Here is a 15974-nt window from a genome sequence, read left to right on the forward strand (position 1 = left end):
GAATAACTATCATGAGCTACTTAGATACGCAGCACTGTACAATTTTACAACATAGAAATGTATACGCAGGGCAGGACAAGCATTATAATAAATAATATATATAGAGAGAGAGATTAAAGGAACAGTAACACCAAAAAATGAAAGTGTTTTAAAGTAATTAAAATATAATGTACAGTTGCCCTGCATGGGTAAAACTGGTGTGTTTGCTTCAGGAACCTTACTATAGTTTATATAAATAAGCTGCTGTGTAGCCATGGGGGCAACCATTCAAGCTGGAAAAAAGGAGAAAAGACACAGGTTATATAGGAGATAACACATAAGACACCATTGTATTGTACATGTTTTATCTATTAAATGCTATATAACCTGTGCTATTTTCTCATTTTGAATGGCTGCCCCCATGGTTATACAATAGGGCTTTTATATAAACTCTAGTAGTGTTTCTTAAGCAAACACACAACTTTTACCAGTGCAGGGCAGCAGTGCATTATAGTTTCTTTTCTTTAATATATTTCTATTTTTTTTTGTGTGTTACTGTTCCTTTAAGTGCCTTGTGGTAAGATACAAAGTAGGAGAGAAGTATTTGTTCCATAGAGCTAACAATCTGATACACATCTTTCAATAAAGAAAAGTGGAACAAAAGAGTGGTTGCATTTTTACATTTACATACCTGCCAACATTTGAAAAATGTAAAGAGGGACAAAATTAAATGCTGCGCGTAGAGCAGCGAAATTTTCTTGACTATGCCCATTATTATGACCACACCCCCATTTTCCAAAATTTGTCAGGTAATGTAAAATTTTAATACATTTCTGGGGGTATTGGGGTCTTGTTTTATGTGTTATTACAGTTTTGCCAATGAAGGTGAAATTGCCCTTTAAGCTGCAAGTCTCAGTTCCCCCAAGGGAGCTGTTTATCTTATTAGTTACAATTGTATTTAAGTGCAGGTGTTGAGTATTCTGGACTCTCTGCCAAAAGCCTACTTATCTAATTAAGTCTGAGAAACTTTGTATCTTTTTTGGCTTTTAGTGCAGGAGATCAAAGGAAAATGAAGGACTTTTCAATAAGAATCCAGGACAGTGGGCTGAGCTGTTAAAATTGGGACTGCACCACGAAAATCGGGACAGTTGGTAGGTATGTATTTATGATGTCTTGGGTGGGTCTCTATCATTTCTACACCATATAGTTGGGTTTTGGTGCCATTTTAGGTATAAGGGCGGGTTACTCTGAAGACCCACTAATGTAAGTGGATCTGTATATGGTGGATTTGTGGATTGTATGATAGCCAGGCACCTTTTGCTGCTGGTAAACATAAGTGCAATTTACTATTTTTATTATTTTTGAATCCCAAATATTTAGTAATTTAACAATTACCACCATGTAAAAAGGAAATTATGATATAAATCAGGGGTCCTCAAACTTTTTAAACATGGGGCAACCCTCCCCCTCAAACTATGGCCCGATCCCTGCTGCGTTCTCCTGCTCCCCGTGGCTCTGTGCTCCCTCGCTCCTCGCAGCGTCCTCTGGTTCCCTGCTCTCCGTCTCCCTGCTCCCCCCGCTGCGTCTGCACACAGGTAGTAGCCATGGGTGAGGACGCAACGGGGGCCGGGTAAATTACCTTGGGGGTCGGACCTGGCCCCCGGGCCATAGTTTGAGGATCTCTGATATAAATAGGCACTTTTGTAATTTGCTTGCACATAAAAAAATGAGGTAAAGGTGGAGCATGTACCTGAAAGTCTGTTGCTATGTAGGCCTCCAGGGTAACTTTTAAAATGAAATTTTCGCCTCTGATTACAGTCCTGGGAGCATTCAGGGTCAGAAGAAGAGGTTGGAAAACTTCAAGCTGCAGAAAATAAGATAGTAACAATAACAGCGATGAAAAGTACAAACAAATATTGATACAGCCAAATAAATGCTTCCAGTGTACTCTAGACTGTGTCTTTTTACCCAGTCTATGATACAGTAAAAAATAGCTGAAAAGTTTTAAACATTTTTTCTTAAATGTCGAATATGTTAAAAAAATATATTGTGCAATATTTATGTCAGTTCTGAGCAATAAAAGACTAATCTCTTATATTTTCCTGTATGTCTATAAGGAGGCAAAATAAAGATTTTTGTAATGTAAAAAGTTGGGCAATGTTAGGTTCGGGCAGCAGGTAGTACCAACCCCTAAGGTTGGCCTGCGGGAGAATGTCCCTACAAGGCCTATATAAGGAAGTGCACCAGTCTGGCACTAAGAACATCTTTGAGGCAGGACTGAAGACCATTGTGGCCAAACCAAGTTTGAGATTAAATCCTTTGGGGCTAGTAAGTGAATAGCAGTTGGGTGTGAGTTCAATTTAGGAGTGAAGGTGTTGGCCCAATGAGAAATTAGTATTTGGGGTAGGGCCCCAGGCGACTGTGCGCAAGGTAGGGAATTGAAACATTCAGGTGTAGGTTAGAGGAGAACCTATGGGTAAAGCTAGTGCACTGTATGTGGGACACCACAGAGAAATAGTGATGAGCGAATCTGTTCCGTTTCGCTTCGCCGAAAAATTCGCGAATCTTTGAAAAGATCCGCGAAACGGCGAAAAATTCGCGAAGCGGCGAAAATGTCGTGCGACAAAAAAAATTGTCGCCCGCGGCTATTATTTTGTCGCGCACGGCTCTTGTTTCGTCGCACGGCTCTTGTTTCGTCGCGCGGCTCTTGTTTCGTCGCCCGCGGCTCTTGTTTCGTCGCGCGGCTCTTGTTTCGTCGCCCGCGGCTCTTGTTTCGTCGCGCGGCTCTTGTTTCGTCGCGCGGCTCTTGTTTCGTCGCGCGCGACTATTCTTTTTTGACGCCGCGACAATTTTTGGACGTGCGGCGAATTTTTCCGCGGCGAAATTTTTCATCCGTTTCGCGAAACAATCCGCCAATGGCGAAACGCGGAAATTCGCCGCGAATCCATGCCTGGCGAAACTTTTCGCCCATCACTACAGAGAAACAGAGGAGGAAGCAGAGGAGGCCCCTGTATGGTTAACAGCACTCTGCCTGTGGTTTCTACAGGGGCCTTGGAGGCTTCTGGAATGGAAAGCTGTGTGAGCAACAGAGAGAGAATCTGCTGAAGTATTGTTACTATGTAACTGAGATCTTTGAGTCACCAACCAATGCCCTGGTCTGTAACCTGCCTCCCTGCAAGAACCTGCTCAATAAAAAGTGTTCCCAGTTCATAGAATCACCGTGTATCATGCCTGTTTCTTACAGTAAAGCCCGTCCACATACATCTTACTATAAAGGTTGTCTGCCAGACACAGGTAGCCCGTTACAGGTCTACTTAAAATGTGGTAGAGATTTGACTTTAGGCCTGACTATAAAGGGTCACTTGCTTAGTATTTCACACACCTTCCACACAGTTTAGACTAGAGTGATAGTACCCCAAAGACCAACTAACACCCAAAAAATTTAAACAAAAGCTTCACACACACAGCTGCCACCACTCTCATACTTCACACTGTTGATGAGAGATGCCAATCACTCTAGTAGTAAAATGGTTAATGTAACTGAGACATACACTCTTCCTAGCAGCAGTCAAATGGTTAATCAGCATAGAGAGGGCTAAGGCACACAGTAACACACTTTCAAGCTGGGGTTCATTTAGAGCATCAAGGACACAACTTATTACATTTTATATTAAATAAAATAAAAAGTATAACAGTGCATATGTACAAAAAGATATAAAAAAAAAAACATACTCTTACTCAAAGATATAGGGCCTGATTCACTAAAGTGCGGTAAAAATTATCGCACGCTTTTTTGCGTTAAATTTGTCGCGATAAATAGCGCGCGATTCACCATTGTATTATCGCGTGCGATAAGTCGCCATATCGCATGCGTTATTTGTCGCGCGACCGCATGCGCTAGTTTTAACGCATGCGATAATTTCCGCGCTGAAAAGAATACGATCGCATGATATCACTTAGGCACGCTAAATATCGCATTAGGCTATGCGAAAATTAACACCTAGTACAGGCAGCCGAAAAATTATAGAAAAGTACAGTAAATTAGTTTTTGGAAATAAAATATGGACTTACAGTGTTATTTATTCAAGTATGTGTCTTTTTACTCAATTTCACTAAAGTCTTGGCATGTATGGAATTTTGCTACTAATACACAGTACTATAGCGGTAAAAATTTAGTCGCCAAAATATACAGTACAACAGCAGTGAATATTTTGTCGCGATATTATACAGTACTATGGGGTAAATATTTAGTCGCCAAAATATACAGTACAATAGCGGTGAATATTTTGTCGCGATATTATACAGTACAATAGCGGTGAATATTTTGTCGCGATATTATACAGTACAATAGCGGTGAATATTTTGTCACGATATTATACAGTACAATAGCGGTGAATCTTTAGTCGCGATATTATACAGTACTATAGCGGTGAATCTTTAGTCGCCAAAATATACAGTACTATAGAGGTAAATCTTTAGTCGCACAAAATACATTACTAGGTATAATAATTATAGAAAAGTACAGTAAATGAGCTTTTGCCAATAAAATATGGACTTTGCAGTGTTATTTATTCAAGTATGTGTTTCCCCTAGAGTGACGCAGCCGCCAGTTTGCAGGGAAATGGGCATTTTTAATACAGTAATTTTACGAAACATGGCGTGCGTTCATTTGCGCAACTATTTATATGCGGCTACAAATGATGAAATGTTTCGCTAGGCATGGATTTGCAGCGAATTTTTGGACGTGTGGCGATTTTTTTCCGCGGCAATTTTTTTCATGCGTTTTGCCATTGGCGGATGGTTTTGCGAAACGCATGAAAAAATTTGCTGCGGAAAAATTCGCCACACGTCAAAGAATTCACTGCGAATCCATGCCTAGCGAAACATTTCATCACTTGTAGCCGCATATAAATAGTTGCGCAAATGAACGCACGCCATGTTAGCCATACACGCCAATATATATTTTTATTGGTTTTTGGGGGTTTTTTTGCAAATAAACATTTATACAGCACCTCTCTAGAACTCTGTGCTCTCCCAGGGCAAAATGTCGCCAGTTTTATGCTGCCGGTCGTCGCTTGCGTAACGTCGCGACAATTAGCGCATGCGATAAATAGCATGCATGCGGAAAATACCGCTCATGCTATTTATCGCGACAAACATATTGCATGAAATACCGTGCGTAAAATTGCGCAAGTATGCTTATAGTGAATTGTGCGAAAAGTCGCGAAAATTAAGACGCGATAAAATTTTTAACACATGCTATAAATAGCGCACGTTTTATCACACTTTAGTCAATCGGGCCCATAGAATTTTCCTGGTCCTGGAGACAAGGGAGAAACAAAGAGGATAAACTCCCAACTGAAACTGATCCTCCAAACTTCATACAATTTTTAATCAGAAGAGCTGACTATTTATCAGAAATTTCAGGGACATCGGGTAACTCTACACTCCCCCCTCAGGAATGCAAGGGGCATGGCCTAGCAGACATAGCTTAAGTTTTTATAACCTCCTGTGATAATGTACTGGACCAAGAATATAATGACAATAACTCCCTATAAGAACATAGGAGAGAAATTATATTATATTCATGGGTCATAGTTTCTCCTACTAATTCCATACAGACCAAACATAATGACTGTGTGACCTCCCCCTGCATGGGTTTTCAAGAACGATGTTCAAATTGTGGTGTTTAAGCTAGACAGGAAGGAGTGTAACAAATGTGCCTTACCGGCACGGCGGGGGCACCCGCCACGCCGCCGTCAGCGGGGACGCCCGCCGCGCCATCCTCTTCCTGTGCCGGCTTCCTCCTAGTGCGCGCCACGTGCGCACCGCTGTAACTTATAGGCGCGTTCGTGCTGACGTGATGACGTCAGCGCACAATGGCGCGAAGTTGACGGCGGCGCGGCAGGCGTCCCCGCCGTGCCGGTAAGGCACATTTTGTTACAAGGAGCACATGATATTTACTATAGTTTACATAGTGTATACCACACACTGGTCTACCACATTCAAGTTATTCTACCTGAATCAAGTAGCCCAATGACCCGTAGGGAAACGTAGGGAAGCAGGGGCATGACGGAGCCGTAGGGCAGACATAGCCACTCCCAGTTGTAGGTGATTGGTGGATTTGTAGTGCAGGTATAAATATTGGAAACCGTTCCCGCTCCTCAATCCATTTTAGGCAGCATAGTAAAACGCCCACCCTCCCTCCCTATAGAGGTGGAGGCAACGAGTGTTTGTTGGCGGGGTGATTGAGTTGGGGGAAAACAATGGTTGGGTTAGGAAGGGAGTTTGATAGTTGATTGGGGCTGGCATGCCTGGAACCTCAGGGGTAAGTAAGTGGATCAGGAGGTGAGTTTTGTTGGGTAGGGGGTTCCGGGCTAGAAGGGCAGCTGGCAGCGCCAGTTGCGCTGCGCAGTTATTGGCTTGTTACGGTTTATGGTTATTCATAGTTGGTTGTTTGTTATACAAACATTTGTATTGTGTTCATAAGATGTTTTGTATCATATTTGTTCTTTATGATATGTCTTAAATTAAAACTTTGGTTGTTATTAATAAATGTTCTGCGGCCATTTTATCCCAAGAATTGGTGCCCCTGTGTTTATTGGGGATGGTAAGTAAAAGAGGTAAAGGGGTTAGGGTTGGGAGAAAGGCGGGTTAAGATCTGACGTCGCTCACGTCATGTTCACTGTCATTGCTGACTGTTTTCACACTGCAAACTGAAATGCCCATTACACTTTTTAAGACCTGCTTGAAGGTAATGTTTTTTGCACAAACTACACAACTCAATCTTTTCTCTGAGACGATGTGGTATAGATTCCCTTTTTTTGTACTTTACGTTACAGCACTGTAACCAGGAAAAATATATATTTGAGGTATGGAACCTGTTATCCAGAATGCTCGGATAAGGGATCTTTCTGTAATTTGGATCTCTGCACTTTATGTAATATTTAGATGATTTTATAGTAGGCTTAAACAAAACAGGATTGTTTTGGCTAAAATAAGGATTAATTATATCTTAGTTGAGTTCAAGTACAAGGTACAGTTTTATTATTACAGAGAAAAGGGAAACTAGCAGTTAGGCAGGTTATATATACTGTAGGCATTAAGGTTGAACTTGATGGACGTGTGTCTTTTTTCAACCTAACTTACTATGTTACTGTGAAGAATTTGAACCCTGCATGGTTTGTTCAGTGGCTGTGCAGGTAACTGTCAACCACAGGAGACTGAGCTCCTGGTGTGCCATTATTACTCTGGGAGTTCCTTGTAGCCTTATTCTCCCACCTTTTGCCAGGTTTTGGCAGTTATTAATTTTGTTCCCTTTAAAAGGTCCCTCTCCCATTTGGTCCTGGCTGGATCATTTTGTAAATCTTGTTCATTTGTGGGTTGTTCCTGAACTTGTATACTGTTTTGTTCCTGACCTTATGATGCAAGTGCTGTTCCTGAGTTCTTGGTAATCTGTGTTCCTGTACCTTGAGTTTCTAGTAAAATTTTGTGCTCAAGATTCTTTGTTCCTGTTTCCTGGTAACCTGTAACCCCTAACCTGCTTGATACCTAGACATGGGGCTCCAAACTAATGGTGTGAACCCATACCGCCATGACCTCCCTGACAGTTACGGTGTTTCATATTTTGAATTATTTGAATACAATTAAGTCTATGATAGATTGGAATTTGGAACTTTCTGGATAATGGGTTTAGGGATAATTGATCCCATACTTGTATAGCTAAATTCAGAGTGCAACAAAAAAATGGGATTGCCATGGATGAGTAAGGGAATTCTAATATGGAATCCATGTAGCATAGAAAACAACAAAGCACTGGTTTGGCTCAAATAGAAAGATACAGTTTTAAGGGTTCTTCCCGAAATGCATCAGACTGTATCCCAGCAGCTAACTACGTTTTTATATTTAATGGAATAATGAACACTTTTTTTAGAGAAAGGAGTGTGGCCTTTTTCCTTTTTTTCATAGAAAGATACAGTGACAAACAGATTAACAAAGATAGTTACAGGGAGATATTACAATACCTCAGGATATTGCTCTGACACTCCCAAACCAAGTCCTTCCGATATCACAAAAGCACTGGCCACCCAAGTCATAACTTTATGAGGTAAAGTTACTTGCAGGCTAGAATTTACTCCAGAGCTGCAACCAAAAACCAAAAAATAATAATAATAGTCGTAATTATAAACATAATTATATGTAGTATATTTTGCATATTTTATTTTCCATTCAGTCTCTCTGCTATTCTTCCAGTCTGTCATTCTAACCACTGCCTGGTTGCTATGTTTTGTAATCCTCTATCCACTAATGGAGCAATGTGATAAAAGTCTTAAGTTTGCCACGTTTTGTAATACACAGCAACCAAACAGATGTTTGCTTTCAAACTGAAGCATTTTGTAATCTTAAATTTAGCATTATTGTAATCTTGAACATATCTCTGTACTGAACTCAAAAGTGTTCATACACACACACATACACAAATATAAAATGAAAGTTACAAGAGACATCTATGTATCAGTATGCATAAGTAACTTATATTTTTTAACACAGTAAAGAAATCTGTTTTGGTATTCTGTGAGTACTGGTAAGTGCTGGCTAATAAGTGCTGTATAAATAAATAAATAAAAAAATACCTGATATGGGTTTCTAACCAGATCCAGGTCTCAGGAATAAGAGGTCGCAAATTCACAGGCTGGTTTATTGGATCATTATTTGGATCATTACTATGTAATTCTTATAACAAAAAAATGATTATACAATTAAAAATAATAAATAAAAGTCAGCATGCATGATAGTAAATATTGTTTTAACTGTAATGCTAAAGGTAAAAGTTTGTGAGGACTGCCAAGTAGGGATGTAGCGAACCTCAAAAAAAATGTTCGCGAACCCGTTCGCGAACTTTCGCCGAAAAGTGCGAACGTTCACGAACTTTGCGAACCCCATAGACTTCAATGGGAAGGCGAACTTTAAAACCTAGAAAAGCCATTTCTGGCCAGAAAACTGATTTTAAAGTTGATTAAAGGGTGCCACGACCTGGACAGTGACATGCCGGAGGGGGATCAAGGGCAAAAATGTCTCTCAAAAATACGTTGTTGACACAGTGTTGCGTTTTGTGCTGTAAAGGGCACAAATCACACTACATTCCTAAACTTGTGTAATAAACTGCTTTAAAACGTCCGGCGTCTACATGCCAATCAAGTCGTGTAAAGGTTACGGCCGGTTTACACGCAAAGACAAAACGATGCGTTTACTGCAACGAAAAAAAACGTTTTTACTAGTTGAATATTTCTGTAGTGGTGTGTTTAGCAGTCACCGTGCTTGTGCGCACGTGCATGGTCAGGCAGAGGTAATTCAATGTACAGTGACGTGAACCAAAAAACACTGATTCTGCAGTGTGGGCCCAGTTTTGTCCTACTTTATTGATCACCTGTGGTGACCATAAAAGATACGATTTTGCCGCTGTTGCAGAACCCTGAAAAATCAGGAATGTGTACATTCCTGAAAAATTATGGGTTTTTTTGTTGCAGCCACTGAAGCACAGAGGAGAGGACAGAAAAAATATGTTAGATAAATGTTGAAAAAGTTTGTATTTTTGTTGTCGCAGCCACTGAAGCCCAGAGGACAGAAAAAATATGTTAGATAAATGGTATCACAACAATTCCCATGGCAGAACCTTTAAAAAAATGAAGATAGCGTGCCAAGCACAGAAGACAGAAAAAATGTTAGATAAATGGTATCACAACCATGCCCCAGACAGAACCTTTAAAAAAACTAAGATTGCGTACCAAGCACAGAAGACAGAAAAAATATGTTAGATAAATGGTATCACAACCATGCCCCAGGCAGAACCTTTCAAAAAACGAAGATAGCATACCAAGCACAGAAGACAGAAAAAATATGTTAGATAAATGGTATCACAACCATGCCCCAGGCAGAACCTTTGAAAAAACGAAGATAGCATACCAAGCACAGAAGACAGAAAAAATATGTTAGATAAATGGTATCACAACCATGCCCATGGCAGAACCTTTCAAAAAATGAAGATAGCGTGCCAAGCACAGAAGACAGAAAAAATATGTTAGATAAATGGTATCACAACCATGCCCCAGACAGAACCTTTAAGAAAACTAAGATTGCGTACCAAGCACAGAAGACAGAAAAAATATGTTAGATAAATGGTATCATAACCATGCCCCAGGCAAAACCTTTCAAAAAACTAAAATAGCGTAACAAGCACAGAAGACAGAAAAATTCAGGATTTACCTGTCCAAAAAGTTAAAATGAAACCAGTAGGATTTGCACCCTAGTTTGTACGGTGGTGGAGGAGGACGCTAAAGGACAGCTGTTTGTGGTGTCAAGCGGCGTGCAGAGAAGGACAGCTGCATGGGCAGTCAGAACAAGTCTTCCGGCGTGCAGTAACCCTCCGAGATCCATGCCTCATTCATTTTAATAAAGGTCAGGTAATCAACACTTTTGTGACCTAGGCGAGTTCTCTTCTCAGTTACAATCCCTCCTGCTGCACTGAAGGTCCTTTCTGAAAGGACACTTGAGGCGGGGCAAGACAACAGGTTTATGGCAAATTGTGACAGCTCTGGCCACAGATCAAGCCTGTGCACCCAGTAGTCCAGGGGTTCATCGCTCCTCAGAGTGTCAATATCTGCAGTTAATGCCAGGTAGTCCGCTACCTGCCGGTCGAGGCGTTCTCTGAGGGTGGATCCAGAAGGGTCCTGGCGCTGCCTTGGACTGAAAAAACTTTGCATGTCTGACGTTACAGAGTGGCCAAAGTGCATTGTCCTTGCAGGCTGGTTTGGAAATGCAGCATCCTTTCGGACTTGTGGTACGTTGGTAACATTTCTGCCACTTTATGCTTGTAACGAGGGTCTAGTAGCGTTGCCACCCAGTACAGGTCCTTCTCCTTAAGCCTCTTGATACGGGGGTCCTTCAACAGGCATGACAGCATGAAAGACTTCATTCTCACAAGGTTGGATGCAGAGGTATCCATCTCCCCTTCCTCGTTATCAAGGACTACGTCCTCATCCACCACCGTCTCCTCCCCCCAGCCACGTACAAGACCAGGGCTCCCCAAAAGGTGACCACAAGCCCCCCGGGAAGCCTGCTCCTGTTGGTCTTCCGCCTCCACAAAGCCACCTTCCTCCTCTGACTCCACTTCTGACACCTCTCCCTGCGTTGCAGCAGGTGCCTGGGAACGTTCTGGTTATTCCGCCCAGAAATCATGCTCTTGGTCACGCTGGTCTACAGTGTCATCTGTCACTCGTCACACGGCACGCTCCAGAAAAAAAGCAAAGGGTATTAGGTCGCTGATGGTGCCTTCGGTGCGACTAACCATATTTGTGACCTCGTCAAAAGGGCGCATCAGCCTGCAGGCGTCGCGCATAAGCACCCAGTAACGGTGGAAAAAAATCCCCAGCTCTGCAGATCCAGTCCTACCACCCAGTTCAAATAGGTATTCATTGACGGCTCTTTGTTGTTGCAGCAGACGTTCAAACATCGTTAGCGTGGAATTCCAGCGAGTCTGGCTGTCGCAAATTAAACGCCTGACTGGCAAGTTGTGCCGCCGCTGAATGTCAGCAAGGCGTGCCATGGCTGTGTAGGAACGTCTGAAATGGCCAGACACCTTCCTGGACTGCCTGAGAATGTCCTGCAATCCTGGGTACTTCGAGACAAACCGTTGGACTATCAAATTTAAAACATGTGCCATGCAGGGCACATGTGTTAAATTGCCCAGTCTCAGTGCTGCCAACAGATTGCTTCCGTTGTCACACACCACTTTTCCAATTTTCAGTTGGTGTGGGGTCAGCCACCGATCGGCCTGTGAGTGCAGAGATGACAGGAGTGCAGATCCGGTATGGTTTCTGCTTTCCAGGCACGTCATGCCCAAGACAGCATGACAACAGCGTACCTGGCACGTCGAATAGCCTATGTGGAGCTGGGGGTGCACAGGTGTGGAGGAGGACACAGCAGCAGAGGAGGAAGAAGCCGAGGAAGAAGCCAAGTTAGAAGATGAGTTAGAAGACGACTTAGAAGACGAGTTAGAGAGCAAAGGAGGAGTAGAGGTGGTGGCAGACCCGCATGCAACCCGTGGCGGTGACACCAACTCCACTGTTGTTGAACCACGCATTCCCTGCTTCCCAGCCATCACCAGGTTCACCCAGTGGGCAGTGTAGGTGACATACCTGCCCTGACCATGCTTGGAGGACCATGTGTCAGTAGTCATATGGACCTTTGCCCCAACACTAAATGACAGAGATGCAGAGACTTGGCTCTGCACATGCTGGTACAGGTGTGGTATTCCCTTCTGTGAAAAAAAATTGCGGCTGGGTACCTTCCACTGCGGTGTCCTAATTGCTACAAATTGGTGGAAAGCCTCAGAGTCCACCAGCTGGTATGGTAAAAGCTGTCGGGCTAAGAGTGCAGACAATCCAGCTGTCAGACGCCGGGCAAGGGGATGACTCGGAGGCATTGGTTTCTTACGCTCAAACATGGCCCTCACAGAAACTTGGCTGGGGGCAGATGAGCAGGAACTGGTGGTCAAGGTGGAAGGCAGAGTGGAGGGTGGTTGAGACGGGTCAAGGACAGCAGAGGTAGAGCAGTAAGATGCTGGAGCAGAAGGAGGGTGGCTTAGAGTTTGGCTGCTGCCTTTGAGGTGTTGCTCCCATAGTGCTTTGTGTTTGGCGTTCATGTGCCTTCGCATAGCAGTTGTACCTAAGTGGGTGTTGGGCTTCCCAAGACTCAGTTTCTGACTGCACTCATTGCAAATTACAGCGCTTTTGTCAGAGGCACACACATTAAAAAAATGCCACACTGCTGAGCCTTTTGATGTGGGCTTTCTAGCAATAACAGTAGAAGTTGGCGGGTGCGTTGGCTGGCTGACCACAGGTGCCAATTCATGTTGTTGCCCTACTGTTCCCTGGGAGCTGTCCCTGCTTCTTCTAAGTCTTATTCTCCTCCTGCCTCTCTGACTCTCCGTCTCTCCATCTGAACTATCCTCCTCTTGCTCTCTTCTTGTGGGCACCCACAAAATATCAATCTCCTCATCATCATTCTCCTCAGATGCATCAATTTCTTCTGACAGCTCACAGAAGACAGCAGCAGCGGGGACCTCATCACACCTTATGTCCATCTCTGTTGTGTTGCCTGCCTGAATTATGATATCTGGTGTAACGTCCTCATCTCCTTCATCTTCTTCTGGCAATAATGGTTGCGCATCACTCAGTTCAACAAACTCATGAGTAAATAACTCCTCTGACTCCAGTGAAGAAGGGGCGGCGGTGGTGGAGGAAGTGATACGTGGGGTGCCCATAGCAGAGGAGGATGAGGATGTTGTGGCAAAGTTAGAAACGGTAGAGGATGGGGTGTGCTGTGTAAGCCAGTCAACTACCTCTTCAGCATTTTGGGAGTTCAGGGTAAGTGCCTTCGGAAAACTGGGCAATTTCCTAGGGCCACAGGATATCATAGCAGCACGGCCCCTAGTGCCTCTGCGTGGCGGCCTGCCTTTGCCTGGCATTTTTTTATTTTTACAAAACAACAACAACTTGGGTGATGTTTCTGGACACGGAACTATTATTGTTATTTTTAGACAGAATGTGCAAAAGCTCACACAGCTAGGTGGCACTTGGTTGAAAAAGACAGTGGCAACAACAAGGCCTGCAATGGCAAAGTATACAGTAGTGGATATAGTATTGCCGGTGGAAAAACGTCACTCGCGTGATGTTTCTGGACACGGAATTACTATTGTTATTTTTAGACAGAATGTGCAAAAGCTCACACAGCTAGGTGGCACTTGGTTGAAAAAGACAGTGGCAACAACAAGGCCTGCAATGGCAAAGTATACAGTAGTGCAGTGGTTCCCAACCTTTTTTGCACCACGGACCGGTTTCAAGCAAGACAATTTTTCCAAGGACCGGGGATGGGGGGTGCGGTGCAACTAGTGCTAGTTAAATTTTATATTATGCACTTTACTATTAATATTATTATTACATACAGCTTAATAAAGTACTTTGGTCCTTGTCGTAATCAGTAGAAATCTTCCTGGGCTTTGCATAGCTATTGTCATGGCTGTGTAACGCATCAGGGAGTTGGCATCACAAGTAATTGGGAGCAGAGGTGGCCCGGTTCAGCACAGCCCACGGCCCGGCACCGGTCCCCGGACCGGTGGTTGGGGACCCCTGCAGTAGTGGATATAGTATTGCTGGTGGAAAAACGTCACTCAGGTGATGTTTCTGGACACGGAATTACTATTGTTATTTTTAGACAGAATGTGCAAAAGCTCACACAGCTAGGTGGCACTTGGTTGAAAAAGACAGTGGCAACAAGGCCTGCAATGGCAAAGTATACAGTAGTGGATATAGGTATTGCCGGTGGAAAAACGTCACTCGCGTGATGTTTCTGGACACGGAATTACTATTGTTATTTTTAGACAGAATGTGCAAAAGCTCACACAGCTAGGTGGCACTTGGTTGAAAAAGACAGTGGCAACAACAAGGCCTGCAATGGCAAAGTATACAGTAGTGGATATAGTATTGCTGGTGGAAAAACGTCACTCAGGTGATGTTTCTGGACACGGAATTACTATTGTTATTTTTAGACAGAATGTCTAAATAAATATCTAAATATCTATATCTAATATATATATCTAATATCTAATAAGATAAATGAAAAAGTTTGCATAAAATTGAAAGATTCATTTAAGTGTGCCTAATAAATTAAAAATAAATAAATAAATAAACAATGACAACCTGAATACGCAATTTTGAGTTTTAGGTTAGTCAAAGGCAAACAGTTTCTATAACTGTTGTTCACAATCATAAAACAATAATTGCTGTAGCAAAGACAATTCAGTCCAATGCTATTAGAGGCCAGCCATACAGATAACCTTAAAAATATCTAAATGCTCACGTAGTCCATAGCTGTAGGGATCGCCAATGTTGCCATCAGAATATGGGGAGTAAGAATTCTGTGAGAGAAAAGTCACAAGTTTAGAGTATTCATGAGAGTGAAACTTGCCTTGCAAGTGCAGGAGAAATAATAAATTACCTCCTACAGTGTGCATAGCTGAAAGAAATGTTTTTTTTTTAAAATATTCCTTAGATCATCTATGACCATCAAAATTTGATTGGTTTATACTTGTATATTTTAAAAAAATTGTATATTGAAATAATAATAATAAACTAGAAAGGGAAGTTTAAGAACAAATGTCATGTTGGTTTGAAAAACATGTGAAATCACTGAATGAAATCTGATTGGCTGTTGGCAGCCCTGCCCACTTTTACTAACCTTGAACTGCAGTACACCAGTGACTAAATCTGCAAAGTGTGAGGACCCTGCCATTAATGCTGTGATAAAGGCAGCAGTTTAAATATAAATCAATGCAACTCAATTGGTGAAAGCTGATTGGCTGTTGGTGGATCCGCCCACTTTTTCTAACCTTTAACCTTAGCCTCCTAGTGACCAACTGTGAAAAGCTTGGGGACACTGGAATTACATATGTAAGAATGGCAGCAGTTTAAATCTCCCAATTAAAATCAATGAGATAAATTTGATTGTCTGTTGATGGCTCCAAGCACTTATTTTAACTTAAATTATTGTTATTCAGTGACTAACTCTGCAAAGTCTGGGGAGCCTGGCGTGAATAATATGAGAATGGCAGCATTTTAATTTTAAACCAGAAGAATTCAATGGTCACTTTGTAACTAACTCTGAAAAGTTTGGGAACCTTATTAATATTTAAGGAATGGCAGCAGTTTAAATCTAAACCAATGAAAGTCTATCAGTGAAATCTGATTGGCTGTTCTTGGCTCCTCCCACTTTTCTAAACATGAAATGTAGTCACCCAGTGACAAACTGTGCAAAGTTTGTGGATCCTGACATTAAACATGTTAGAATGGCAGCAGTTAAAATTTCCCCACTTAAATCAATAAAAGAAATGTGATTGGCCGTTAGTGGCTCCACCCACTTTTTCTAACCTTGCATATGTA

General features: G+C 42.3%; 1 protein-coding gene across 1 annotated transcript in view; it reads right to left on the reverse strand.

Moving 5' to 3' along the window:
* The window catches only part of LOC108647609 (CD109 antigen), a 79482-nt gene that overhangs the window by 19630 nt on the left and 43878 nt on the right, over positions 1-15974 (reverse strand). The window contains exons 17-20 of the mRNA XM_031902902.1: positions 14896-14953; positions 8613-8712; positions 8004-8121; positions 1730-1843 (exon numbers count right to left, since the gene is read on the reverse strand). Coding sequence (XP_031758762.1) covers positions 1730-1843; positions 8004-8121; positions 8613-8712; positions 14896-14953 — 390 coding nt within the window. The remainder of the gene's footprint in view (positions 1-1729; positions 1844-8003; positions 8122-8612; positions 8713-14895; positions 14954-15974) is intronic.

This window comes from Xenopus tropicalis, chromosome 5 (assembly GCF_000004195.4).
Source record: "Xenopus tropicalis strain Nigerian chromosome 5, UCB_Xtro_10.0, whole genome shotgun sequence".
Lineage (NCBI taxonomy): Eukaryota > Metazoa > Chordata > Amphibia > Anura > Pipidae > Xenopus > Xenopus tropicalis.